The 27,049-nt window shown below is 43.2% G+C and overlaps 3 protein-coding genes and 11 non-coding genes across 14 annotated transcripts; 11 read left to right on the top strand and 3 right to left on the bottom strand.

Annotated features, from left to right (window-relative positions):
- Positions 1 to 842: 842 nt before the first annotated feature.
- On the top strand, positions 843 to 4,179 carry LOC141380988 (uncharacterized). The gene is made up of 5 exons (XM_073943201.1): positions 843 to 956; positions 2,178 to 3,027; positions 3,125 to 3,208; positions 3,285 to 3,388; positions 4,024 to 4,179. Exons 1-5 carry the CDS (start codon positions 843 to 845, stop codon positions 4,177 to 4,179), a joined length of 1,308 nt encoding a protein of 435 aa, XP_073799302.1.
- Positions 4,180 to 4,251: 72 nt separating this feature from the next.
- LOC141380987 (uncharacterized) lies at positions 4,252 to 8,539 on the top strand. The gene is made up of 7 exons (XM_073943200.1): positions 4,252 to 4,552; positions 4,634 to 4,961; positions 5,040 to 5,841; positions 6,081 to 6,287; positions 6,424 to 6,776; positions 6,854 to 7,359; positions 7,444 to 8,539. The coding sequence occupies exons 1-7, from the start codon at positions 4,305 to 4,307 to the stop codon at positions 8,492 to 8,494; spliced, it is 3,495 nt and encodes a 1,164-aa protein (XP_073799301.1). The 5' UTR covers positions 4,252 to 4,304; the 3' UTR covers positions 8,495 to 8,539.
- A 1,332-nt stretch (positions 8,540 to 9,871) lies between these two features.
- Positions 9,872 to 9,945, top strand: trnai-aau (transfer RNA isoleucine (anticodon AAU)). Its single transcript has one exon. It is a non-coding gene; the product is annotated as a tRNA-Ile (tRNA).
- Positions 9,946 to 10,033: 88 nt separating this feature from the next.
- On the top strand, positions 10,034 to 10,106 carry trnaf-gaa (transfer RNA phenylalanine (anticodon GAA)). Its single transcript has one exon. It is a non-coding gene; the product is annotated as a tRNA-Phe (tRNA).
- Positions 10,107 to 11,708: 1,602 nt separating this feature from the next.
- Positions 11,709 to 11,781, bottom strand: trnaa-agc (transfer RNA alanine (anticodon AGC)). Its single transcript has one exon. It is a non-coding gene; the product is annotated as a tRNA-Ala (tRNA).
- A 255-nt stretch (positions 11,782 to 12,036) lies between these two features.
- Positions 12,037 to 12,110, top strand: trnai-aau (transfer RNA isoleucine (anticodon AAU)). The gene has a single exon. It is a non-coding gene; the product is annotated as a tRNA-Ile (tRNA).
- An 88-nt stretch (positions 12,111 to 12,198) lies between these two features.
- On the top strand, positions 12,199 to 12,271 carry trnaf-gaa (transfer RNA phenylalanine (anticodon GAA)). Its single transcript has one exon. It is a non-coding gene; the product is annotated as a tRNA-Phe (tRNA).
- Positions 12,272 to 13,872: 1,601 nt separating this feature from the next.
- trnaa-agc (transfer RNA alanine (anticodon AGC)) lies at positions 13,873 to 13,945 on the bottom strand. Its single transcript has one exon. It is a non-coding gene; the product is annotated as a tRNA-Ala (tRNA).
- A 255-nt stretch (positions 13,946 to 14,200) lies between these two features.
- trnai-aau (transfer RNA isoleucine (anticodon AAU)) lies at positions 14,201 to 14,274 on the top strand. The gene has a single exon. It is a non-coding gene; the product is annotated as a tRNA-Ile (tRNA).
- Positions 14,275 to 14,362: 88 nt separating this feature from the next.
- On the top strand, positions 14,363 to 14,435 carry trnaf-gaa (transfer RNA phenylalanine (anticodon GAA)). Its single transcript has one exon. It is a non-coding gene; the product is annotated as a tRNA-Phe (tRNA).
- A 6,918-nt stretch (positions 14,436 to 21,353) lies between these two features.
- On the top strand, positions 21,354 to 22,473 carry LOC141380986 (uncharacterized). The gene is made up of 3 exons (XM_073943199.1): positions 21,354 to 21,411; positions 21,534 to 21,886; positions 21,964 to 22,473. The coding sequence occupies exons 1-3, from the start codon at positions 21,354 to 21,356 to the stop codon at positions 22,471 to 22,473; spliced, it is 921 nt and encodes a 306-aa protein (XP_073799300.1).
- Positions 22,474 to 24,974: 2,501 nt separating this feature from the next.
- trnai-aau (transfer RNA isoleucine (anticodon AAU)) lies at positions 24,975 to 25,048 on the top strand. The gene has a single exon. It is a non-coding gene; the product is annotated as a tRNA-Ile (tRNA).
- Positions 25,049 to 25,136: 88 nt separating this feature from the next.
- trnaf-gaa (transfer RNA phenylalanine (anticodon GAA)) lies at positions 25,137 to 25,209 on the top strand. Its single transcript has one exon. It is a non-coding gene; the product is annotated as a tRNA-Phe (tRNA).
- A 1,601-nt stretch (positions 25,210 to 26,810) lies between these two features.
- trnaa-agc (transfer RNA alanine (anticodon AGC)) lies at positions 26,811 to 26,883 on the bottom strand. Its single transcript has one exon. It is a non-coding gene; the product is annotated as a tRNA-Ala (tRNA).
- Between the last annotated feature and the right edge of the window lie 166 nt (positions 26,884 to 27,049).

Raw genomic sequence — 27,049 nt, 5'->3', positions numbered from 1 at the left:
AGCGTGAAGTGTTGTTTTATAGTTTGCTGCCATTAAGTTTCGTTTTCATTTTCTCTCTGTGAGAGCTCAGCTGGTTCACGTGTGGATTAACAGTGTACGCGACGCTCGACAACAATAACTTACGTGTCTAAGGAGGAACATTGTTTACCTGAGAGCTGTTCTCATCTGCAAACGCTGAAATCCGGATTCGCTTGTAACGTTAGTCTCCTCTTCATAAAGACGCGGCTCTAGTTGCTGGTGATTGTCCTGTCTCTACAGATTTGGTAAGTGAGCGACCAGTGCTCTTTGTTTATTCAGTTTGTTGGTATCGAATTAAGTTAACTATTGCACTGAGTGCAAACATAGCACGGCATTTTGTGACCGGAATAACACACGCGGCTTTCTGACGCTACCTGCCGAGAGCATCTAAGTTTCCGGGAAATGCAGAGTTTTTTTTTTCTCTCATTCGCCGTGCGGTATCAAACATTGCATGAAAAAATAGACGCTTAGAGCAGATCCTCGAATCAAATATCGCGTTTGTCGCGAGGGGCATGAATTAATTCCCTGAATGAAAGAGCCAAACTGCTGTTAAAGTCCAACATTTAATAATTTGGCAAATAATTCGACTACAGATGTCCATGTAGGTTAAACACCATCACTTTCTCATGTGTGTGTATTTTGACTGAAACTCGCGCGTGCCCAAATAGACACTCCCACACCATCCCACTTTAGTTCCTCCGACACTCCCCCCTAAACAGAGCTGGACACGCCCACTTTTCTGACTTTTTCCAAAGTAGAGGTGTGAAAACACCCTGCTGAAACGAGGGGGTTTCATGACCCTTTAAGGTGCAACCAGGTATGCAATGAAAGCCAGTGTGAAAGGCATGAAAACAGATGCGGAGATTCATGTGGAGAATGCGGGCATCGATCCCGCTACCTCTCGCTTGCGCCTGCAGCATCCCGTCTACAGAGCCAAAGTAAGCCCAAAGTAAGCCCACATGAGCCAATCACGTCTCACCTCGGTGGCTTACTTTTGACCAATAGAGTTTAACCCCTGTGGCTTACTTTTGACCAATCACGTTTGTCTTTGCGCTGACGTCATTTCGACCAATCGCGTTTCACTTCAGTGGCTTACTTTTGACCAATCGCATTTCTTTTTGCTGTGACGTATGTTTGACCAATCGCGTTTCTCCTCGATGGCTTACTTTTGACCAATCACACGACGCTTTTATTATAATCGTCATCTTTGAATCAGGTAAGCCAGATGTAACACTACTTTATTATTAGTTTATTATTAGTTTATTATACTGTGTGTATTTCTGTTAAATAATAAGTTACAATCGACAGCAAGTTAACGTTATAACAGATGTTTTCTTTATAACTTGTAAAACGGTAATGTTTCCCATGATAAATACAGAGCAACATGTCGCTAGTGATCAGAAAAGGTGGAATCATCGCCATTTGGTTAAATGATTAAACAAAATGTTCTGATATTTGTTTAGAATAATAATGCCCCCCTTCGACCTAGCAATATTGGGCCCTATAATCGCGGTGTACACTCTAAAAAGTTAACGTTACTGTACTTAAATGTACAGTTACAGTTACTTATAATGTAATTGCATGAAATACAGAGTTAAACAGTTTTTTCTTAAACATTTAATTTAGCAAATAATTCTATAATTTTAAAATAATTCTATTTTAGGTAAAACAAAGTTATATTTATAAAGACGACTGCACAAACTTTAAAAACATTTGAGTTTAACACTTGTTTATGACAATATATGATATATATTTAGTAATTAAATTGTATTGTATTTTATAATTCTATTGTAAAAATATTATAAGCATATATTGTATTTTGTTTATTTTATTACTTGTGTTTTCAGCTATATTACACAAGAGAATAGTTATATTAAATAGCTGAAGTACAAACATTTTATTTATAAAAGTCATAATGTAAAGACTTAAGAGTTTAATGTGTATATTATAACTTAATGTTTTAATTTCTGTTGTTTCTCATTTATTTATATGGATTTTAAGTTGTACTACCATGCATATATTAGGCATATGTGTAGAAAATTCACCAGAAGTCCATTTTATGGTCATGGTCATATTTACTACTGCAATAATATGGATTATCTACCTTGTTAAATTATTGTTTCACACTTAATGTAAATGTATCTTTCTGATTGCTCTAGGTAATGTTCTCTCTAATGTTTTTTTTTTTTGTCAGAAAAATGTATGCATACCCGATTTTCCGGCGCCAATCAGCGACATCAAGCAGACTCCTCTTGGGGCCATCTGCAGAGGCAGAGCGCCTTGTAAGCAGGGAGTCTGGAAGGGCCAAACCCAAGGAAGAGGTGCTGGCAGAGGCCACTGCTTTCGTCAGCAGCAATGGTGGAGACTCCAGTGACCAGTTTTTAGTTCTGGCTCACTGCAAGATTCAGTTTGGCAAGTACCAGGGCCAAAGATTTAGATGGCTCCTAGAGCATGCTCTGGGGTATGCGGTGTACCTGGTGCTTAGCATTTCTGATGAGAAGCTGCAGACAACACCCTTGTCAGAAAACAAACACCTGTTTCTTCAGTACACTTCCTCCATCAGGGAGATTGCAGAAGAAGTAGAGAAGTACCAGAGGAAACAGGAAATGCAAGCAGAAGCCAGGGCAAAAGGAGATACAGGGTGCTTGATGGTGGAGTTTGGTGACTTTAAGGGCCGGTCCATGAAAGATGTGTTTGAGGACCAGAGCAAGGAGGCCCAAGCCCTCATCAGGTACCTGGTTAAGGCAGATGCCAGGCCAAAAACCAACATGGCACTTTTCAAGACGTATGTCCTGAAAAGACTGGCTTCTGCTGCTGCCTCTGCACCTCCACCTGCAGCATCCAGTGTCTCTGCACCTCCACCCGCAGCATCCAGTGTCCCTGCTCCTCCACCTGCAGCCATCCAAACAGGTGTACAGCAGACTGCCACTGTGAAATCGCTGTTGGCAAGGGGCAAGCACTTGTCTCCTTCACAGCTGGCAAAAAAACTGATGTCACCTGTTAAACCCTGTAAGTAGGAGAGTGAATACTGAGCATGATACAGAATTATCCCAACAGCAGTTATATATGTGTTTATTTATTGTTATGTCAAACTTTCTGTTTCCAGATCCAAAACTGCAGTCCACTGTATCTCCTCCTACAGCAGAACCCCCAGCCAAACGTATGGCCCAAAGGCAGCTTTTTACTACTGGTAAGTAAGCACCATCGTATTGTACATTTGGCTGTGTGTATTTTTCACAGTAATATTTTTAAGATTTATGCTCCAGGCACTTCCAGATCCACAGCTGAAGATGATGAAGAACTGGTGTTTGCTGCATCACAATGTGAAGCACAGCTCTTTGCAGGTGTGGCACACGACACAAATGAAAATGTTATAACAATATTTTGTAAAAACACACTAAGTATTTTTTTTTTACAAAAAATAATGAATCAAATTTTTATCTACAGTACAGAGTTGTCACATCATGCCTCAAGCGGGATGCATTCTTTGAGTGCACTTCTTCAAAACCTTAAGGATGTTCAAAGGTTTCAGTGTATTTATTTGCGTTTCCGAACTAATCATTATTGAACATTCATCAGATAACTTTTCCACGTCGCTTGCTCTTCATTACTCACTCTCTTAGATGGTGGTGATTCATTGCTGTCATTATCAGCTGAGCAGTTTTTCCTTACTGTATCTGTGTGCATGCTTCATGTCTTTGTGCTTCAATAATTTATACTAATCATGCCTCATTTTACTTACTCCATTTCATATGATTCTCATTCGCAGAGAATTGTGTTAATTCCATATCCCTTTCATCAATAAAGTGCACACTAATTTCTTTGCTTCCTAACAGTACCATTCTCTTAACTTGTATTTCTAAGTATACCCATATTAATAATAATACTTATACAAAACTATTGCTTCACTGGCTGTTCATGGGCATAATTTGTAGCACCTTACTATCAAAAGCAACAGTCATCATAATATTGTTAACCATAAATTGTTTGTTACTATTCACTCAGAGGCCTGTGCCAATCCGTCTCCATCAGCGGAAACAGCAAAAACACCAGATCTTCAACATCATCAGCCACCAGTTGAGCTTCCTGTTCACTGGAAAGATCAGCTTCCCCCTTTCCAGCATGAGTGGATCCGGAACACGGTATTTAAAACAAACTTAAAAACCGGCAAGCCAGAGCTAGTGTCCCAGCTGAAGCTTTGGTGGTATCCTCCCCAGCCCCCTCTAATTAACACGCAGCCACCTGCCTCTCCTGACCTCTTCTTCTGCTGACCACTTTTTCTGTGGATGCCGCTGAAGATGTGGTTGTTTCCACTTGTCTGTGTTCGCCTAAGCTGTGGTAAGCACAGACTAACAGCTGCTGGAATTTACCGCACGGTGCGCAAGGTCCTCGACATCGACGGCTGGTACGACCTTGCCACTGAGTATCTGGAGTGCAAGCGGTGCAAAAAGAAGTATCCTGCCTGGTCCGAGGACATCTTAGGACAGCTGGATATTGGCCACCGTAGTCAGTTCCCAGCTTTGCTGACATACAGGTAATTCATAATGCCAATATTTTAATTGTGTTAATTTTTAGCAAACAAAGCATTTCCCTGATTATAATGTTGTTTCCTTAGATACTCATGTGACAACCGGGTAGTTAGGATGATGAGGGAGAGGACACTGGGCAACAGTGTGACTCAGCTTTTCAAAAAGCTGATGGAGCAACACAGTGAGGCATGGACACAGCGAGTCTTGCAGTACCTGACTGCCTGTGAACCATTCACAAGGTCCTCCCTTGTGCAACCTCCTGTGTTTGCTGAGCCTCCCCTCTTACCTGCCATACCCAAACCTAAGTGGCTGTTAGCCGTCTATGCCAGGGATGTTCTGGGGCGACTGCACGAGGTCAAGGCCAAAATCACCTCCGTCTTTGGCTGTGTTCTAAAGATGGACTCCACAAAAAAGGTATGTTTATATCCAGACATTTGCCAGATATGGATATGTGTGCGTACATATTTAACACAGTTTTATTTTTCCTAATAGATCACAAAGAAACTTGCAGGTGCTGCTGCGGGAACAGCTGCCTGGTGCACTAATGTGGGGAACGAACACGGTCAAGTCCTTGTCTCTGTGCTGTCAGCTGCCGAGGGTCATGGACTGGACCCAATGGCGGCCGGGCTGATGAAGCGTTACCGGGAGGCAGGAGAGGCAGCCCCGAAAGTAATGTACGTGGACAGAGATTGCTGCAGTCAGCACGGCCAGTCTCCGGTGAAGATCATGTTTCGGGAGTGGGATGAGCTTGAAGTGCGCCTTGACATCTGGCATTTTATGCGCCGGTTTGCTGCAGGTGTCACGACAGAAGCTCATCCGCTCTACGGGATCTTCATGGCACGTCTGTCCACGTGCATCTTTCAGTGGGATCCAGAAGATGTGGCCGCTCTTCGCCAGGCAAAGGAAGGTGAGCTGGCGGCAAAAAAGACTGGCCACATTTCACAAACGGCTCTCAGTGCTCGCATAAACCGGAGGGAGCTAGCACTGCACTGCCGTAGGAGGACCAGAGGTGTGGAGGAGACCACCTGTCTGATTGGAAAGCTGTTGGACCATTTTGACAGCGAGCATGGGAAGGACACTCTGGGTGTTGCTCTGCTGGACCACGAACGGATCCAGCAGATATGGAAGGAACAGCAGAAGCATATACAGTGCATTCAAGACCCAGAGAACTTTCCACTGTACATGAAGACAGGGACACTGAAGAAAGGCAGTGTGGAGCTGTGTTGTTACAGGTGTGCCCGTGGCTCTACATCTTTGGAGTCCTTCCACCTCCACCTAAACCGTTTTATTCCAGGTATTACATACATTTGGATTGTTTTATTTTGTAAAACATATAAGCACTGTGATAACTTCCATTGCTTTAATGTAACATTATTAAACATTTAAGTAACATTTGTGATGTTATCAGCATTGACAAAGCTGTCTTGCCTGACAAGTAACTCTGTTTATAATGACAATAATTTTAATGTTAGTACATAACCTAATAACATGTTAATTAATTCTTCACATATTTTTAACCATTTTAATTTCCAGGGACCAGTGCCAGTGATGCGCATTTTCAGGCCTATCTCCTTGAGGGCTTGATGCGCTGGAATGATGACCGGATGGAAAGCACCATAAAAGGAGCATCCTCCATACGGTCATATGGCAGTGCCATGAGAGAGGCTGTGGACAGGCTTAGCCGAGCAGTCTTAGGGAAGCCCTGGGATAACCGTTATCACCCTCCTGGAGCATATACAGGCAAGAAATTCATTAACTAGTTGTTATATAAGTGATTTATTAAGCTTTAATGTACTTCACAAAATGTTTATCTAAATATTTACTTTATTATTAGTTTTATTTAATATATGTTTTTTTTATTGTTTTATTCTTTAAGGTGAATTGCTGGGAATAGAGTACCTTTACAGCCAGACCGGCAAAACCCTGACTCCGGTGCTCCAGAACCCAGAGGAGGAAGACAGGCTGGTGGAGGAAGTAGATGACGAGGATCTACAAGATGAGGGGTTTGAGGAGGAGATCATGGAGGACATCACAGTTCCAGTGCTGTATGAGGATGACCCCTGCCGTGATCTCAGAAACAGCCCCTCATCTTCGCCTCTGCCTCAGTCCCTAGCATCACTGGCTAAGCCGTCCACATCAGCTGGTGGAGAAGGACAGCTTCCTAGCCGAGCCCCCTCAGTGCCGTCACAGCCATCCGACTCTGGAGACAGTCTCTCTGTTGAGGCTCAGGTAAGATACATTAAGAACTTAATTTGATTTAGTCTTTTTTTATTCCACATATACTAAATTTATTCTGTATTTATCAGGGAGTAGTCATTGGACCTGATGGCATTGCTGGGTGGGACAAGGTCCAGGATCTGGCTGCTTATTTGGTAGGTCTTCGTGAGGCTCCTTACCTCACTGACCTGCAGGTGACAGAGGCCATCCAGCTGTGGACAGCTCTCCTGGATGTTGATAAACAGCGCATCAACTACCAGCCTCGACATCAGCCTCAGCTGACGCATGGGCGCTTTAAGGCACCAAAGCGCTCCGGAGTCACTCCAGGTGTGGAGAGCGTCAAACGTTGTCTGATTGGACATCCTGGGGGTCCAGCACAGTGGCCTAGCACCAGCCGCTTGGTTGAGGCCATTTGTACAAAGCTGTGTGCCGTACACAAGTCCACTTCCAAGAAGGCTGGTGTTCGCACCCCCAGGTGGTCTAAAATACTGACAGATTACCACCACATCCGGGATCTGGTGCTTGGCAGTCGCAGGCTAATGGATGAAACAGTGATCCAGCTTTTTGAGCTAAACCAGAAGACGCTCATTCAGTGGTAAGCAAAGCACATTATTTTCTTTAAATTACCTGAATATTTCTAAATTAATATATATGAATAATACATATCATTTATTATCAGGTTTCAACGGAGGCAAAAGGATCAGGAAATGAGTGTACTCACTCAGGGACTGACTCCACTTAATCCAATTGCTGTGGCAGATACGCAGCTTCCTTTGCCGAGGGAAAAATTGGACGAGGCACCGTCAACATCAGGCCCCAAACACCAGTTTGTTTTTCCTCCAAATAAAGAAGGACAGGCACCTCTTCTTCGACCTGGACGAAAGTCTGCTTCAGCAACCACCACAGTTTGCTCTTTCCTGCCAGATGCCACCACGGTGTGCTCCTTCCCACCGGCCCCCACGACGGTATGCCCCATCGCGCCAACCCCCACCACAGTCTGCCACATTGCACCGGCCCCTACCATGGTGTGCCCCGTCACACCGACCTTCACCACAGTGCGCCCCATCTCGCCAGCCTCCACCACAGTGTGCCCCATCATACCAGCCTCCACCACAGTGCGCCCTATTGCGCCGGCCCCCACCACAGTGCGCACCATTGTGTCTGCCCCCACCACGGTATGCTCCTTTCCACCGGCCCCCAGCACGGTGTGCCCCATTGCACCACCCCCCACAGCACCAGGTGTTGTGAAGCCCATTTCAGGACCTGGATCATTGTTTGGCACACTTGTTTTTAACCCAGACATGAGTGTGTCAATGGTGATTCCATCATTTGCTGCACCAACATCCAGTGCAGTCCCAGCTTCACCTGCACCTGCTGTTGCTCCACCTGCACCTGCTGTTCCTCCACCTGCACCTGCTCCACCTGCACCTGCTGTTCCTCCACCTGCACCTGCTCCACCTGCGCCTGCTGTTCCTGTGTCCCGTTACACCCAGAGGAACAGGCGCAGACGGGAACAGGAGAAGGAAAGTGGAGTCCACAAAAGGAAGTATGTGCGTGCGGTTACTTTTAATGTTTGCAGCAAATGTGGGCAACCCAAGACTAAGGAGTTTGGCCATAGCCGATTTGGTAATGCCACATTTTGTCTGCAAACTTCAAATGGCAAATCCTTAGAGGACTGGTTGGCAGAACAGCGCCAGCAAAATAAAGGACAAACTCCAGCTCCAGAATAAAGTACAAATTGCTGTATATATATTTGTAAATGTTACATGGGTACTCTCTCTTTCCCTCATTTAATTAAATTTTTGTGTGTTAATATGTAGCCTTTTAAAGTAGCACTTTATAGACTTTATAGACTTTTATATTACATAGGCCCACTCTTATTTTGTCTTGTGTGTACTTATTTAAAATTTGTGTGCATTTTATGTAAAAATATATTTATATTTCTTAAAAAAATAACATTTTATACATTGCTTAAAAACTATATTTTATATATTACGTGCCCCCACTCTTTCATTTTATTATTTATTCATATTATTGTTTAATATATTGTGTGTATAAAAATAAATATATATAGAGAGTATTGTTTTTATATATTGTGTATAATAAATAAATATATTTAAATATAGTATTGTTTTAATATATTATATGTGCATAATAAATAAATATATATTGTATTGTTTTTATTTATTGTATATTATATAGTTTATATATTAAGATATGTTTTTATTTAGTTTTTTTACATTGTTTTACAATTTATATATATTTGTATTCATTTTGATAAACCATTTTGCATATTACTTGTTTTTGTGTGCATTCATTTAAAGTTATTATTACATAAAGAAATATAAAATAAAAAAAAATATATATATATATATATATATATATATATATATTTATAAATACATATATATATATATATATATAATACTTATATATACATAAGCATGCATAAATATGTTTAATTGAAACATTTTCATTCGTTTTTAATTAACGTAATAAGCTTTTTAAGAACAATATCCACATAATAGTAATATCAATATAATTGCCTGTGTTACGTCAGTAAAATTTCAACAAGAGCGCAGCTGATTGGCTCCGCTGAAACCGACACTGATTGGATATTGTGTTACAAAGATCGTGTGTTCGAATCCAGCACGCAAAAAATGACATTTAGAATGACATGCAATATGCAACCAAAATACCACATTATGCACAGTCACAAAGCCGCGAACACTACTGCAAGCGAAATTTGTCACATTTTTCCGTTTTTTGCGACTTGTTCGCTTGCGAGTGAGCGAGAAGATTGGGCCCCTTCCTATGCTAAGCGAGCGCTCTACCATTTGAGCTAATTCCCCTCGCTGGAAAAAAATTTGGCTATTTTTGACGTAATCAAAAAAGAAAAAAAAGACCACATCTGCTCTGCGGTGGCCCCTTTGCCCTGCTTGATATTTATTCGTCAAATTGCTTGGAATAGCATGCTTTTTTTAAAAGGTCCTACCCGGTCCTGCTCCAGGGAACGTGTGAGAAGTCCTGCATGCCGAATGACGAGTTATCCCTAAATCACTCCACATTGGCAGTGCCCTGGATTTCTATGTTAGTGTGCCAAAAGTGGCCGGTTAGCTCAGCTGGTTAGAGCGTGGTGCTAATAACGCCAAGGTCGCGGGTTCGATACCCGTACTGGCCAAACTTTTACCCTCCTGTGCCTCAGACGCATTCAAGAGCTCTGCTAGGTCTCACCGACATCCATGCTGCAGAGCACTTGAGACAAGACAGCCGAAATAGCTCAGTTGGGACAGCGTTAGACTGAAGATCTAAAGGTCCCTGGTTCAATCCCGGGTTTCGGCAAAGCAGCGTTGTCGTTCAGTTTTTGGCATGAGGGTCAGGGAACCGAAAGTCACTCAAAAAGCCTAGCTGCTTCACACTTAAGTCCACCTGCTTCCACTTGACCAAAACGCCATCTTCCTCCCAGACGGTCACGTCGATTCTGGGGATGATTCCAATGGCCTAATCGACAGCAATCTTCAATATGTTTAGCGCTTTGATGTCCCACTGCGGACACGCCATTGACTAAAAGAAAACTGTGACTTGATAGGGCTTCTGAAGGGTTGCAATGATAATCACTAGACAGGAACCGGCAAAGCTGACGTAAGAAGTTTCACTATAAAGTCTTAAAGGGTCACGAAACACCAAAACACATTTTTTGAGCTGTTGACAGTCGTATATGTGTCCCACACTGCTAAAAACACTATTAGGACACCTATATTTCACTAAAAAGTGTAAATTGGTTGTTTTTGCGTTATTTCAAGCAAATTCGTACTTCCTGTTTGAAACGAATTTTTGAAGCTGCGTCACGGTCATGACATAATAGCGTGTATTCCAGCGTGCAGACTGGACGTCTGTGCCAGAGTGAGTCTTATTACGTCTTACAGTGTGATGCATTAATGCATGAGTAAGGCTTGGGTCAAACCAATCAGCGCGCTCTATTGTGCAACTTCATTAATATTCATTAGCGTCACCGTGTTAACGCCACAGAGACGCCACGTTGTGTTGGCAAAACAAGCGTGAAGTGTTGTTTTATAGTTTGCTGCCATTAAGTTTCGTTTTCATTTTCTCTCTGTGAGAGCTCAGCTGGTTCACGTGTGGATTAACAGTGTACGCGACGCTCGACAACAATAACTTACGTGTCTAAGGAGGAACATTGTTTACCTGAGAGCTGTTCTCATCTGCAAACGCTGAAATCCGGATTCGCTTGTAACGTTAGTCTCCTCTTCATAAAGACGCGGCTCTAGTTGCTGGTGATTGTCCTGTCTCTACAGATTTGGTAAGTGAGCGACCAGTGCTCTTTGTTTATTCAGTTTGTTGGTATCGAATTAAGTTAACTATTGCACTGAGTGCAAACATAGCACCGCATTTTGTGACCGGAATAACACACGCGGCTTTCTGACGCTACCTGCCGAGAGCATCTAAGTTTCCGGGAAATGCAGAGGTTTTTTTTCTCTCTCATTCGCCGTGCGGTATCAAACATTGCATGAAAAAATACACGCTTAGAGCAGATCCTCGAATCAAATATCGCGTTTGTCGCGAGGGGCATGAATTAATTCCCTGAATGAAAGAGCCAAACTGCTGTATAAGTCCAACATTTATTAATTTGGCAAATAATTCGACTACAGATATCCATGTAGGTTAAACACCATCACTTTCTCATGTGTGTGTATTTTGACTGAAACTCGCGCATGCCCAAATAGACACTCCCACACCATCCCACTTTAGTTCCTCCGACACTCCCCCCTAAACAGAGCTGGACACGCCCACTTTTCTGACTTTTTCCAAAGTAGAGGTGTGAAAACACCCTGCTGAAACGAGGGGGTTTCATGGCCCTTTAAGGTGCAACCAGGTATGCAATGAAAGCCAGTGTGAAAGGCATGAAAACAGATGCGGAGATTCATGTGGAGAATGCGGGCATCGATCCCGCTACCTCTCGCATGCTAAGCGAGCGCTCTACCATTTGAGCTAATTCCCCTCGATGGACAAAAATTTGGCTATTTTTGACGTAATCAAAAAAGAAAAAAAAGACCACATCTGCTCTGCGGTGGCCCCTTTGCCCTGCTTGATATTTATTCGTCAAATTGCTTGGAATAGCATGCTTTTTTTAAAAGGTCCTACCCGGTCCTGCTCCAGGGAACGTGTGAGGAGTCCTGCATGCCGAATGACGAGTTATCCCTAAATCACTCCACATTGGCAGTGCCCTGGATTTCTATGTTAGTGTGCAGAAAGTGGCCGGTTAGCTCAGCTGGTTAGAGCGTGGTGCTAATAACGCCAAGGTCGCGGGTTCGATACCCGTACTGGCCAAACTTTTACCCTCCTGTGCCTCAGACGCATTCAAGAGCTCTGCTAGGTCTCACCGACATCCATGCTGCACAGCAGTTGAGACAAGACAGCCGAAATAGCTCAGTTGGGAGAGCGTTAGACTGAAGATCTAAAGGTCCCTGGTTCAATCCCGGGTTTCGGCAAAGCAGCGTTGTTGTTCAGTTTTTGGCATGAGGGTCAGGGAACCGAAAGTCACTCAAAAAGCCTAGCTGCTTCACACTTAAGTCCACCTGCTTCCACTTGACCAAAACGCCATCTTCCTCCCAGACGGTCACGTCGCTTCTGGTGATAATTCCAATGGCCTAATCGACAGCAATCTTCAATATGTTTAGCGATTTGATGTCCCACTGCGGACACGCCATTGACTAAAAGAAAACTGTGACTTGATAGGGCTTCTGAAGGGTTGCAATGATAATCACTAGACAGGAACCGGCAAAGCTGACGTAAGAAGTTTCACTATAAAGTCTTAAAGGGTCACGAAACACCAAAACACATTTTTTGAGCTGTTGACAGTCGTATATGTGTCCCACACTGCTAAAAACACTATTAGGACACCTATATTTCACTAAAAAGTGTAAATTGGTTGTTTTTGCGTTATTTCAAGCAAATTCGTACTTCCTGTTTGAAACGAATTTTTGAAGCTGCGTCACGGTCATGACATAATAGCGTGTATTCCAGCGTGCAGACTGGACGTCTGTGCCAGAGTGAGTCTTATTACGTCTTACAGTGTGATGCATTAATGCATGAGTAAGGCTTGGGTCAAACCAATCAGCGCGCTCTATTGTGCAACTTCATTAATATTCATTAGCGTCACCGTGTTAACGCCACAGAGACGCCACGTTGTGTTGGCAAAACAAGCGTGAAGTGTTGTTTTATAGTTTGCTGCCATTAAGTTTCGTTTTCATTTTCTCTCTGTGAGAGCTCAGCTGGTTCACGTGTGGATTAACAGTGTACGCGACGCTCGACAACAATAACTTACGTGTCTAAGGAGGAACATTGTTTACCTGAGAGCTGTTCTCATCTGCAAACGCTGAAATCCGGATTCGCTTGTAACGTTAGTCTCCTCTTCATAAAGACGCGGCTCTAGTTGCTGGTGATTGTCCTGTCTCTACAGATTTGGTAAGTGAGCGACCAGTGCTCTTTGTTTATTCAGTTTGTTGGTATCGAATTAAGTTAACTATTGCACTGAGTGCAAACATAGCACGGCATTTTGTGACCGGAATAACACACGCGGCTTTCTGACGCTACCTGCCGAGAGCATCTAAGTTTCCGGGAAATGCAGAGTTTTTTTTTTCTCTCATTCGCCGTGCGGTATCAAACATTGCATGAAAAAATAGACGCTTAGAGCAGATCCTCGAATCAAATATCGCGTTTGTCGCGAGGGGCATGAATTAATTCCCTGAATGAAAGAGCCAAACTGCTGTTAAAGTCCAACATTTAATAATTTGGCAAATAATTCGACTACAGATGTCCATGTAGGTTAAACACCATCACTTTCTCATGTGTGTGTATTTTGACTGAAACTCGCGCGTGCCCAAATAGACACTCCCACACCATCCCACTTTAGTTCCTCCGACACTCCCCCCTAAACAGAGCTGGACACGCCCACTTTTCTGACTTTTTCCAAAGTAGAGGTGTGAAAACACCCTGCTGAAACGAGGGGGTTTCATGGCCCTTTAAGGTGCAACCAGGTATGCAATGAAAGCCAGTGTGAAAGGCATGAAAACAGATGCGGAGATTCATGTGGAGAATGCGGGCATCGATCCCGCTACCTCTCGCATGCTAAGCGAGTGCTCTACCATTTGAGCTAATTCCCCTCGCTGGAAAAAAATTTGGCTATTTTTGACGTAATCAAAAAAGAAAAAAAAGACCACATCTGCTCTGCGGTGGCCCCTTTGCCCTGCTTGATATGTATTCGTCAAATTGCTTGGAATAGCATGCTTTTTTCAAAAGGTCCTACCCGGTCCTGCTCCAGGGAACGTGTGAGGAGTCCTGCATGCCGAATGACGAGTTATCCCTAAATCACTCCACATTGGCAGTGCCCTGGATTTCTATGTTAGTGTGCAGAAAGTGGCCGGTTAGCTCAGCTGGTTAGAGCGTGGTGCTAATAACGCCAAGGTCGCGGGTTCGATACCCGTACTGGCCAAACTTTTACCCTCCTGTGCCTCAGACGCATTCAAGAGCTCTGCTAGGTCTCACCGACATCCATGCTGCAGAGCAGTTGAGACAAGACAGCCGAAATAGCTCAGTTGGGAGAGCGTTAGACTGAAGATCTAAAGGTCCCTGGTTCAATCCCGGGTTTCGGCAAAGCTACGTTGACGTTCAGTTTTTGGCATGAGGGTCAGGGAACCGAAATTCACTCAAAAAGCCTAGCTGCTTCACACTTAAGTCCACCTGCTTCCACTTGACCAAAACGCCATCTTCCTCCCAGACGGTCACGTCGCTTCTGGTGATGATTCCAATGGCCTAATCGACAGCAATCTTCAATATGTTTAGCGCTTTGATGTCCCACTGCGGACACGCCATTGACTAAAAGAAAACTGTGACTTGATAGGGCTTCTGAAGGGTTGCAATGATAATCACTAGACAGGAACCGGCAAAGCTGACGTAAGAAGTTTCACTATAAAGTCTTAAAGGGTCACGAAACACCAAAACACATTTTTTGAGCTGTTGACAGTCGTATATGTGTCCCACACTGCTAAAAACACTATTAGGACACCTATATTTCACTAAAAAGTGTAAATTGGTTGTTTTTGCGTTATTTCAAGCAAATTCGTACTTCCTGTTTGAAACGAATTTTTGAAGCTGCGTCACGGTCATGACATAATAGCGTGTATTCCAGCGTGCAGACTGGACGTCTGTGCCAGAGTGAGTCTTATTACGTCTTACAGTGTAATGCATTAATGCATGAGTAAGGCTTGGGTCAAACCAATCAGCGCGCTCTATTGTGCAACTTCATTAATATTCATTAGCGTCACCGTGTTAACGCCACAGAGACGCCACGTTGTGTTGGCAAAACAAGCGTGAAGTGTTGTTTTATAGTTTGCTGCCATTAAGTTTCGTTTTCATTTTCTCTCTGTGAGAGCTCAGCTGGTTCACGTGTGGATTAACAGTGTACGCGACGCTCGACAACAATAACTTACGTGTCTAAGGAGGAACATTGTTTACCTGAGAGCTGTTCTCATCTGCAAACGCTGAAATCCGGATTCGCTTGTAACGTTAGTCTCCTCTTCATAAAGACGCGGCTCTAGTTGCTGGTGATTGTCCTGTCTCTACAGATTTGGTAAGTGAGCGACCAGTGCTCTTTGTTTATTCAGTTTGTTGGTATCGAATTAAGTTAACTATTGCACTGAGTGCAAACATAGCACGGCATTTTGTGACCGGAATAACACACGCGGCTTTCTGACGCTACCTGCCGAGAGCATCTAAGTTTCCGGGAAATGCAGAGTTTTTTTTTTCTCTCATTCGCCGTGCGGTATCAAACATTGCATGAAAAAATAGACGCTTAGAGCAGATCCTCGAATCAAATATCGCGTTTGTCGCGAGGGGCATGAATTAATTCCCTGAATGAAAGAGCCAAACTGCTGTTAAAGTCCAACATTTAATAATTTGGCAAATAATTCGACTACAGATGTCCATGTAGGTTAAACACCATCACTTTCTCATGTGTGTGTATTTTGACTGAAACTCGCGCGTGCCCAAATAGACACTCCCACACCATCCCACTTTAGTTCCTCCGACACTCCCCCCTAAACAGAGCTGGACACGCCCACTTTTCTGACTTTTTCCAAAGTAGAGGTGTGAAAACACCCTGCTGAAACGAGGGGGTTTCATGGCCCTTTAAGGTGCAACCAGGTATGCAATGAAAGCCAGTGTGAAAGGCATGAAAACAGATGCGGAGATTCATGTGGAGAATGCGGGCATCGATCCCGCTACCTCTCGCTTGCGCCTGCAGCATCCCGTCTACAGAGCCAAAGTAAGCCCAAAGTAAGCCCACATGAGCCAATCACGTCTCACCTCGGTGGCTTACTTTTGACCAATAGAGTTTAACCCCTGTGGCTTACTTTTGACCAATCACGTTTGTCTTTGCGCTGACGTCATTTCGACCAATCGCGTTTCACTTCAGTGGCTTACTTTTGACCAATCGCATTTCTTTTTGCTGTGACGTATGTTTGACCAATCGCGTTTCTCCTCGATGGCTTACTTTTGACCAATCACACGACGCTTTTATTATAATCGTCATCTTTGAATCAGGTAAGCCAGATGTAACACTACTTAATTATTAGTTTATTATTAGTTTATTATACTGTGTGTATTTCTGTTAAATAATAAGTTACAATCGACAGCAAGTTAACGTTATGGCAGATGTTTTCTTCATAACTTGTAAAACGGTAATGTTTCCCATGATAAATACAGAGCAACATGTCGCTAGTGATCAGAAAAGGTGGAATCATCGCCATTTGGTTAAATGATTAAACAAAATGTTCTGATATTTGTTTAGAATAATAATGCCCCCCTTCGACCTAGCAATATTGGGCCCTATAATCGCGGTGTACACTCTAAAAAGTTAACGTTACTGTACTTAAATGTACAGTTACAGTTACTTATAATGTAATTGCATGAAATACAGAGTTAAACAGTTTTTTCTTAAACATTTAATTTAGCAAATAATTCTATAATTTTAAAATAATTCTATTTTAGGTAAAACAAAGTTATATTTATAAAGACGACTGCACAAACTTTAAAAACATTTGAGTTTAACACTTGTTTATGACAATATATGATATATATTTAGTAATTAGATTGTATTGTATTTTATAAATCTATTGTAAAAATATTATAAGCATATATTGTATATTGTTTGTTTATTTTATTACTTGTGTTTTCAGATATATTACACAACAGAATAGTTATATTAAATAGCTGAAGTACAAACATTTTATTTATAAAAGTCATAATGTAAAGACTTAAGAGTTAAATGTGTATATTATAACTTAATGTTTTAATTTCTGTTGTTTCTCATTTATTTATTTGGATTTTAAGTTGTACTACCATGCATATATTAGGCATATGTGTAGAAAATTCACCAGAAGTCCATTTTATGGTCATGGTCATATTTACTACTGCAATAATATGGATTATCTACCTTGTTAAATTATTGTTTCACACTTAATGTAAATGTATCTTTCTGATTGCTCTAGGTAATGTTCTCTCTAATGTTTTTTTTTTTTTTTCAGAAAAATGTATGCATACCCGATTTTCCGGCGCCAATCAGCGACATCAAGCAGACTCCTCTTGGGGCCATCTGCAGAGGCAGAGCGCCTTGTAAGCAGGGAGTCTGAAAGGGCCAAACCCAAGGAAGAGGTGCTGGCAGAGGCCACTGCTTTCGTCAGCAGCAATGGTGGAGACTCCAGTGACCAGTTTTTAGTTCTGGCTCACTGCAAGATTCAGTTTGGCAAGTACCAGGGCCAAAGATTTAGATGGCTCCTAGAGCATGCTCTGGGGTATGCGGTGTACCTGGTGCTTAGCATTTCTGATGAGAAGCTGCAGACAACACCCTTGTCAGAAAACAAACACCTGTTTCTTCAGTACACTTCCTCCATCAGGGAGATTGCAGAAGAAGTAGAGAAGTACCAGAGGAAACAGGAAATGCAAGCAGAAGCCAGGGCAAAAGGAGATACAGGGTGCTTGATGGTGGAGTTTGGTGACTTTAAGGGCCGGTCCATGAAAGATGTGTTTGAGGACCAGAGCAAGGAGGCCCAAGCCCTCATCAGGTACCTGGTTAAGGCAGATGCCAGGCCAAAAACCAACATGGCACTTTTCAAGACGTATGTCCTGAAAAGACTGGCTTCTGCTGCTGCCTCTGCACCTCCACCTGCAGCATCCAGTGTCTCTGCACCTCCACCTGCAGCATCCAGTGTCCCTGCTCCTCCACCTGCAGCCATCCAAACAGGTGTACAGCAGACTGCCACTGTGAAATCGCTGTTGGCAAGGGGCAAGCACTTGTCTCCTTCACAGCTGGCAAAAAAACTGATGTCACCTGTTAAACCCTGTAAGTAGGAGAGTGAATACTGAGCATGATACAGAATTATCCCAACAGCAGTTATATATCTGTTTATTTATTGTTATGTCAAACTTTCTGTTTCCAGATCCAAAACTGCAGTCAACTGTATCTCCTCCTACAGCAGAACCCCCAGCCAAACGTATGGCCCAAAGGCAGCTTTTTACTACTGGTAAGTAAGCACCATCGTATTGTACATTTGGCTGTGTGTATTTTTCACAGTAATATTTTTAAGATTTATGCTCCAGGCACTTCCAGATTCACAGCTGAAGATGATGAAGAACTGGTGTTTGCTGCATCACAATATGAAGCACAGCTCTTTGCAGGTGTGGCACACGACACAAATGAAAATGTTATAACAATATTTTGTGAAAACACACTAAGTATTTTTTTTTACAAAAAATAATGAATCAAATTTTTATCTACAGTACAGAGTTGTCACATCATGCCTCAAGCGGGATGCATTCTTTGAGTGCACTTCTTCAAAACCTTAAGGATATTCAAAGGTTTCAGTGTATTTATTTGCGTTTCCGAACTAATCATTATTGAACATTCATCAGATAACTTTTCCACGTCGCTTGCTCTTCTCACTCACTCTCTTAGATGGTGGTGATTCATTGCTGTCATTATCAGCTGAGCAGTTTTTCCTTACTGTATCTGTGTGCATGCTTCATGTCTTTGTGCTTCAATAATTTATACTAATCATGCCTCATTTTACTTACTCCATTTCATATGATTCTCATTCGCAGAGAATTGTGTTAATTCCATATCCCTTTCATCAATAAAGTCCACACTAATTTCTTTGCTTTCTAACAGTACCATTCTCCTAACTTGTATTTCTAAGTATACCCATATTAATAATAATACTTATCCAAAACTATTGCTTCACTGGCTGTTCATGGGCATAATTTGTGGCACCTTACTATCAAAAGCAACAGTCATCATAATATTGTTAACCATAAATTGTTTGTTACTATTCACTCAGAGGCCTGTGCCAATCCGTCTCCATCAGCGGAAACAGCAAAAACACCAGATCTTCAACATCATCAGCCACCAGTTGAGCTTCCTGTTCACTGGAAAGATCAGCTTCCCCCTTTCCAGCATGAGTGGATCCGGAACACGGTATTTAAAACAAACTTAAAAACCGGCAAGCCAGAGCTAGTGTCCCAGCTGAAGCTTTGGTGGTATCCTCCCCAGCCCCCTCTAATTAACACGCAGCCACCTGCCTCTCCTGACCTCTTCTTCTGCCGACCACTTTTTCTGTGGATGCCGCTGAAGATGTGGTTGTTTCCACTTGTCTGTGTTCGCCTAAGCTGCGGTAAGCACAGACTAACAGCTGCTGGAATTTACCGCACGGTGCGCAAGGTCCTCGACATCGACGGCTGGTACGACCTTGCCACTGAGTATCTGGAGTGCAAGCGGTGCAAAAAGAAGTATCCTGCCTGGTCCGAGGACATCTTAGGACAGCTGGATATTGGCCACCGTAGTCAGTTCCCAGCTTTGCTGACATACAGGTAATTCATAATGCCAATTTTTTAATTGTGTTAATTTTTAGCAAACAAAGCATTTCCCTGATTATAATGTTGTTTCCTTAGATACTCATGTGACAACCGGGTAGTTAGGATGATGAGGGAGAGGACACTGGGCAACAGTGTGACTCAGCTTTTCAAAAAGCTGATGGAGCAACACAGTGAGGCATGGACACAGCGAGTCTTGCAGTACCTGACTGCCTGTGAACCATTCACAAGGTCCTCCCTTGTGCAACCTCCTGTGTTTGCTGAGCCTCCCCTCTTACCTGCCATACCCAAACCTAAGTGGCTGTTAGCCGTCTATGCCAGGGATGTTCTGGGGCGACTGCACGAGGTCAAAGCCAAAATCACCTCCGTCTTTGGCTGTGTTCTAAAGATGGACTCCACAAAAAAGGTATGTTTATATCCAGACATTTGCCAGATATGGATATGTGTGCGTACATATTTAACACAGTTTTATTTTTCCTAATAGATCACAAAGAAACTTGCAGGTGCTGCTGCGGGAACAGCTGCCTGGTGCACTAATGTGGGGAACGAACACGGTCAAGTCCTTGTCTCTGTGCTGTCAGCTGCCGAGGGTCATGGACTGGACCCAATGGCGGCCGGGCTGATGAAGCGTTACCGGGAGGCAGGAGAGGCAGCCCCGAAAGTAATGTACGTGGACAGAGATTGCTGCAGTCAGCACGGCCAGTCTCCGGTGAAGATCATGTTTCGGGAGTGGGATGAGCTTGAAGTGCGCCTTGACATCTGGCATTTTATGCGCCGGTTTGCTGCAGGTGTCACGACAGAAGCTCATCCGCTCTACGGGATCTTCATGGCACGTCTGTCCACGTGCATCTTTCAGTGGGATCCAGAAGATGTGGCCGCTCTTCGCCAGGCAAAGGAAGGTGAGCTGGCGGCAAAAAAGACTGGCCACATTTCACAAACGGCTCTCAGTGCTCGCATAAACCGGAGGGAGCTAGCACTGCACTGCCGTAGGAGGACCAGAGGTGTGGAGGAGACCACCTGTCTGATTGGAAAGCTGTTGGACCATTTTGACAGCGAGCATGGGAAGGACACTCTGGGTGTTCCTCTGCTGGACCACGAACGGATCCAGCAGATATGGAAGGAACAGCAGAAGCATATACAGTGCATTCAAGACCCAGAGAACTTTCCACTGTACATGAAGACAGGGACACTGAAGAAAGGCAGTGTGGAGCTGTGTTGTTACAGGTGTGCCCGTGGCTCTACATCTTTGGAGTCCTTCCACCTCCACCTAAACCGTTTTATTCCAGGTATTACATACATTTGGATTGTTTTATTTTGTAAAACATATAAGCACTGTGATAACTTCCATTGCTTTAATGTAACATTATTAAACATTTAAATAACATTTGTGATGTTATCAGCATTGACAAAGCTGTCTTGCCTGACAAGTAACTCTGTTTATAATGACAATAATTTTAATGTTAGTACATAACCTAATAACATGTTAATTAATTCTTCACATATTTTTAACTATTTTAATTTCCAGGGACCAGTGCCAGTGATGCGCATTTTCAAGCCTATCTCCTTGAGGGCTTGATGCGCTGGAATGATGACCGGATGGAAAGCACCATAAAAGGAGCATCCTCCATACGGTCATATGGCAGTGCCATGAGAGAGGCTGTGGACAGGCTTAGCCGAGCAGTCTTAGGGAAGCCCTGGGATAACCGTTATCACCCTCCTGGATTTATTAAGCTTTAATGTACTTCACAAAATGTTTATCTAAATATTTACTTTATTATTAGTTTTATTTAATATATGTTTTTTTTTTTAATTGTTTTATTCTTTAAGGTGAATTGCTGGGAATAGAGTACCTTTACAGCCAGACCGGCAAAACCCTGACTCCGGTGCTCCAGAACCCAGAGGAGGAAGACAGGCTGGTGGAGGAAGTAGATGACGAGGATCTACAAGATGAGGGGTTTGAGGAGGAGATCATGGAGGACATCACAGTTCCAGTGCTGTATGAGGATGACCCCTGCCGTGATCTCAGAAACAGCCCCTCATCTTCGCCTCTGCCTCAGTCCCCAGCATCACTGGCTGAGCCGTCCACATCAGCTGGTGGAGAAGGACAGCTTCCTAGCCGAGCCCCCTCAGTGCCGTCACAGCCATCCGACTCTGGAGACAGTCTCTCTGTTGAGGCTCAGGTAAGATACATTAAGAACTTAATTTGATTTAGTCTTTTTTTATTCCACATATACTAAATTTATTCTGTATTTACCAGGGAGTAGTCATTGGACCTGATGGCATTGCTGGGTGGGACAAGGTCCAGGATCTGGCTGCTTATTTGGTAGGTCTTCGTGAGGCTCCTTACCTCACTGACCTGCAGGTGACAGAGGCCATCCAGCTGTGGACAGCTCTCCTGGATGTTGATAAACAGCGCATCAACTACCAGCCTCGACATCAGCCTCAGCTGACGCATGGGCGCTTTAAGGCACCAAAGCGCTCCGGAGTCACTCCAGGTGTGGAGAGCGTCAAACGTTGTCTGATTGGACATCCTGGGGGTCCAGCACAGTGGCCTAGCACCAGCCGCTTGGTTGAGGCCATATGTACAAAGCTGTGTGCCGTACACGAGTCCACTTCCAAGAAGGCTGGTGTTCGCACCCCCAGGTGGTCTAAAATACTGACCGATTACCACCACATCCGGGATCTGGTGCTTGGCAGTCGCAGGCTGATGGATGAAACAGTGATCCAGCTTTTTGAGCTAAACCAGAAGACGCTCATTCAGTGGTAAGCAAAGCACATTATTTTCTTTAAATTACCTGAATATTTCTAAATTAATATATATGAATAATACATATCATTTATTATCAGGTTTCAACGGAGGCAAAAGGATCAGGAAATGAGTGTACTCACTCAGGGACTGACTCCACTTAATCCAATTGCTGTGGCAGATACGCAGCTTCCTTTGCCGAGGGAAAAATTGGACGAGGCACCGTCAACATCAGGCCCCAAACACCAGTTTGTTTTTCCTCCAAATAAAGAAGGACAGGCACCTCTTCTTCGACCTGGACGAAAGTCTGCTTCAGCAACCACCACAGTTTGCTCTTTCCTGCCAGATGCCACCACGGTGTGCTCCTTCCCACCGGCCCCCACGACGGTATGCCCCATCGCGCAAACCCCCACCACAGTCTGCCACATTGCACCGGCCCCTACCATGGTGTGCCCCGTCAGACCGACCTTCACCACAGTGCGCCCCATCTCGCCAGCCTCCACCACAGTGTGCCCCATCATACCAGCCTCCACCACAGTGCGCCCTATTGCGCCGGCCCCCACCACAGTGCGCACCATTGTGTCTGCCCCCACCACGGTGTGCTCCTTTCCACCGGCCCCCAGCACGGTGTGCCCCATTGCACCACCCCCCACAGCACCAGGTGTTGTGAAGCCCATTTCAGGACCTGGATCATTGTTTGGCACACTTGTTTTTAACCCAGACATGAGTGTGTCAATGGTGATTCCATCATTTGCTGCACCAACATCCAGTGCAGTCCCAGCTTCACCTGCACCTGCTGTTGCTCCACCTGCACCTGCTGTTCCTCCACCTGCACCTGCTCCACCTGCACCTGCTGTTCCTCCACCTGCACCTGCTCCACCTGCGCCTGCTGTTCCTGTGTCCCGTTACACCCAGAGGAACAGGCGCAGACGGGAACAGGAGAAGGAAAGTGGAGTCCACAAAAGGAAGTATGTGCGTGCGGTTACTTTTAATGTTTGCAGCAAATGTGGGCAACCCAAGACTAAGGAGTTTGGCCATAGCCGATTTGGTAATGCCACATTTTGTCTGCAAACTTCAAATGGCAAATCCTTAGAGGACTGGTTGGCAGAACAGCGCCAGCAAAATAAAGGACAAACTCCGGCTCCAGAATAAAGTACAAATTGCTGTATATATATTTGTAAATGTTACATGGGTACTCTCTCTTTCCCTCATTTTATTTAATTTTTGTGTGTTAATATGTAGCCTTTTAAAGTAGCACTTTATAGACTTTATAGACTTTTATATTACATAGGCCCACTCTTATTTTGTCTTGTGTGTACTTATTTAAAATTTGTGTGCATTTTATGTAAAAATATATTTATATTTCTTAAAAAAATAACATTTTATACATTGCTTAAAAACTATATTTTATATATTACGTGCCCCCACTCTTGCATTTTATTATTTATTCATATTATTGTTTAATATATTGTGTGTATAAAAATAAATATATATAGAGAGTATTGTTTTTATATATTGTGTATAATAAATAAATATATTTATATATAGTATTGTTTTAATATATTATATGTGCATAATAAATAAATATATATTGTATTGTTTTTATTTATTGTATATTATATAGTTTATATATTAAGATATGTTTTTATTTAGTTTTTTTACATTGTTTTACAATTTATATATATTTGTATTCATTTTAATAAACCATTTTGCATATTACTTGTTTTTGTGTGCATTCATTTAAAGTTATTATTACATAAAGAAATATAAAATATATATATATATATATATATATATATATATATATATATATATATATATATATATATATATATATAATACTTATATATACATAAGCATGCATAAATATGTTAAATTGAAACATTTTCATTCGTTTTTAATTAACGTAATAAGCTTTTTAAGAACAATATCCACATAATAGTAATATCAATATAATTGCCTGTGTTACGTCAGTAAAATTTCAACAAGAGCGCAGCTGATTGGCTCCGCTGAAACCGACACTGATTGGATATTGTGTTACACAGATCGTGTGTTCGAATCCAGCACGCAAAAAATGACATTTAGAATGACATGCAATATGCAACCAAAATACCACATTATGCACAGTCACAAAGCCGCGAACACTACTGCAAGCGAAATTTGTCGCATTTTTCCGTTTTTTGCGACTTGTTCGCTTGCGAGTGAGCGAGAAGATTGGGCCCCTTCCTTTGCGCAGCGAGCGCTCTACCATTTGAGCTAATTCCCCTCGCTGGAAAAAAATTTGGCTATTTTTGACGTAATCAAAAAAGAAAAAAAAGACCACATCTGCTCTGCGGTGGCCCCTTTGCCCTGCTTGATATGTATTCGTCAAATTGCTTGGAATAGCATGCTTTTTTTTAAAAGGTCCTACCCGGTCCTGCTCCAGGGAACGTGTGAGGAGTCCTGCATGCCGAATGACGAGTTATCCCTAAATCACTCCACATTGGCAGTGCCCTGGATTTCTATGTTAGTGTGCAGAAAGTGGCCGGTTAGCTCAGCTGGTTAGAGCGTGGTGCTAATAACGCCAAGGTCGCGGGTTCGATACCCGTACTGGCCAAACTTTTACCCTCCTGTGCCTCAGACGCATTCAAGAGCTCTGCTAGGTCTCACCGACATCCATGCTGCAGAGCAGTTGAGACAAGACAGCCGAAATAGCTCAGTTGGGAGAGCGTTAGACTGAAGATCTAAAGGTCCCTGGTTCAATCCCGGGTTTCGGCAAAGCTGCGTTGACGTTCAGTTTTTGGCATGAGGGTCAGGGAACCGAAATTCACTCAAAAAGCCTAGCTGCTTCACACTTAAGTCCACCTGCTTCCACTTGACCAAAACGCCATCTTCCTCCCAGACGGTCACGTCGCTTCTGGTGATGATTCCAATGGCCTAATCGACAGCAATCTTCAATATGTTTAGCGCTTTGATGTCCCACTGCGGACACGCCATTGACTAAAAGAAAACTGTGACTTGATAGGGCTTCTGAAGGGTTGCAATGATAATCACTAGACAGGAACCGGCAAAGCTGACGTAAGAAGTTTCACTATAAAGTCTTAAAGGGTCACGAAACACCAAAACACATTTTTTGAGCTGTTGACAGTCGTATATGTGTCCCACACTGCTAAAAACACTATTAGGACACCTATATTTCACTAAAAAGTGTAAATTGGTTGTTATTGCGTTATTTCAAGCAAATTCGTACTTCCTGTTTGAAACGAATTTTTGAAGCTGCGTCACGGTCATGACATAATAGCGTGTATTCCAGCGTGCAGACTGGACGTCTGTGCCAGAGTGAGTCTTATTACGTCTTACAGTGTGATGCATTAATGCATGAGTAAGGCTTGGGTCAAACCAATCAGCGCGCTCTATTGTGCAACTTCATTAATATTCATTAGCGTCACCGTGTTAACGCCACAGAGACGCCACGTTGTGTTGGCAAAACAAGCGTGAAGTGTTGTTTTATAGTTTGCTGCCATTAAGTTTCGTTTTCATTTTCTCTCTGTGAGAGCTCAGCTGGTTCACGTGTGGATTAACAGTGTACGCGACGCTCGACAACAATAACTTACGTGTCTAAGGAGGAACATTGTTTACCTGAGAGCTGTTCTCATCTGCAAACGCTGAAATCCGGATTCGCTTGTAACGTTAGTCTCCTCTTCATAAAGACGCGGCTCTAGTTGCTGGTGATTGTCCTGTCTCTACAGATTTGGTAAGTGAGCGACCAGTGCTCTTTGTTTATTCAGTTTGTTGGTATCGAATTAAGTTAACTATTGCACTGAGTGCAAACATAGCACGGCATTTTGTGACCGGAATAACACACGCGGCTTTCTGACGCTACCTGCCGAGAGCATCTAAGTTTCCGGGAAATGCAGAGTTTTTTTTTTCTCTCATTCGCCGTGCGGTATCAAACATTGCATGAAAAAATAGACGCTTAGAGGAGATCCTCGAATCAAATATCGCGTTTGTCGCGAGGGGCATGAATTAATTCCCTGAATGAAAGAGCCAAACTGCTGTTAAAGTCCAACATTTAATAATTTGGCAAATAATTTGACTACAGATGTCCATGTAGGTTAAACACCATCACTTTCTCATGTGTGTGTATTTTGACTGAAACTCGCGCGTGCCCAAATAGACACTCCCACACCATCCCACTTTAGTTCCTCCGACACTCCCCCCTAAACAGAGCTGGACACGCCCACTTTTCTGACTTTTTCCAAAGTAGAGGTGTGAAAACACCCTGCTGAAACGAGGGGGTTTCATGACCCTTTAAGGTGCAACCAGGTATGCAATGAAAGCCAGTGTGAAAGGCATGAAAACAGATGCGGAGATTCATGTGGAGAATGCGGGCATCGATCCCGCTACCTCTCGCATGCTAAGCGAGCGCTCTACCATTTGAGCTAATTCCCCTCACTGGAAAAAAATTTGGCTATTTTTGACGTAATCAAAAAAGAAAAAAAAGACCACATCTGCTCTGCGGTGGCCCCTTTGCCCTGCTTGATATGTATTCGTCAAATTGCTTGGAATAGCATGCTTTTTTTAAAAGGTCCTACCCGGTCCTGCTCCAGGGAACGTG

Source organism: Danio rerio, chromosome 25 (assembly GCF_049306965.1).
Source record: "Danio rerio strain Tuebingen ecotype United States chromosome 25, GRCz12tu, whole genome shotgun sequence".
Lineage (NCBI taxonomy): Eukaryota > Metazoa > Chordata > Actinopteri > Cypriniformes > Danionidae > Danio > Danio rerio.
The sequence above is the reverse complement of the archived record's forward strand: the minus strand, read 5'-3'. Positions and strand labels throughout refer to the sequence as shown.

What these genes read in the sequence shown, in the direction of transcription:
- LOC141380988 (XM_073943201.1), top strand. Translation starts at nt 843, where the DNA reads ATGAAAGCCAGTGTGAAAGGCATGAAAACAGATGCGGAGATTCATGTG. An exon ending in ATCCCGTCTACAGAGCCAAA is followed by an intron (nt 957 to 2,177) that starts GTAAGCCCAAAG and finishes TGATTGCTCTAG; the next exon opens with GTAATGTTCTCTCTAATGTT. An exon ending in CACACGACACAAATGAAAAT is followed by an intron (nt 3,389 to 4,023) that starts GTTATAACAATA and finishes CTATTCACTCAG; the next exon opens with AGGCCTGTGCCAATCCGTCT.
- LOC141380987 (XM_073943200.1), top strand. Translation starts at nt 4,305, where the DNA reads ATGCCGCTGAAGATGTGGTTGTTTCCACTTGTCTGTGTTCGCCTAAGC. An exon ending in AGATGGACTCCACAAAAAAG is followed by an intron (nt 4,962 to 5,039) that starts GTATGTTTATAT and finishes TTTTCCTAATAG; the next exon opens with ATCACAAAGAAACTTGCAGG. An exon ending in CAGAAGACGCTCATTCAGTG is followed by an intron (nt 7,360 to 7,443) that starts GTAAGCAAAGCA and finishes ATTTATTATCAG; the next exon opens with GTTTCAACGGAGGCAAAAGG.
- LOC141380986 (XM_073943199.1), top strand. Translation starts at nt 21,354, where the DNA reads ATGAGAGAGGCTGTGGACAGGCTTAGCCGAGCAGTCTTAGGGAAGCCC. An exon ending in AGGGAAGCCCTGGGATAACC is followed by an intron (nt 21,412 to 21,533) that starts GTTATCACCCTC and finishes TTATTCTTTAAG; the next exon opens with GTGAATTGCTGGGAATAGAG. An exon ending in GTCTCTCTGTTGAGGCTCAG is followed by an intron (nt 21,887 to 21,963) that starts GTAAGATACATT and finishes TGTATTTACCAG; the next exon opens with GGAGTAGTCATTGGACCTGA.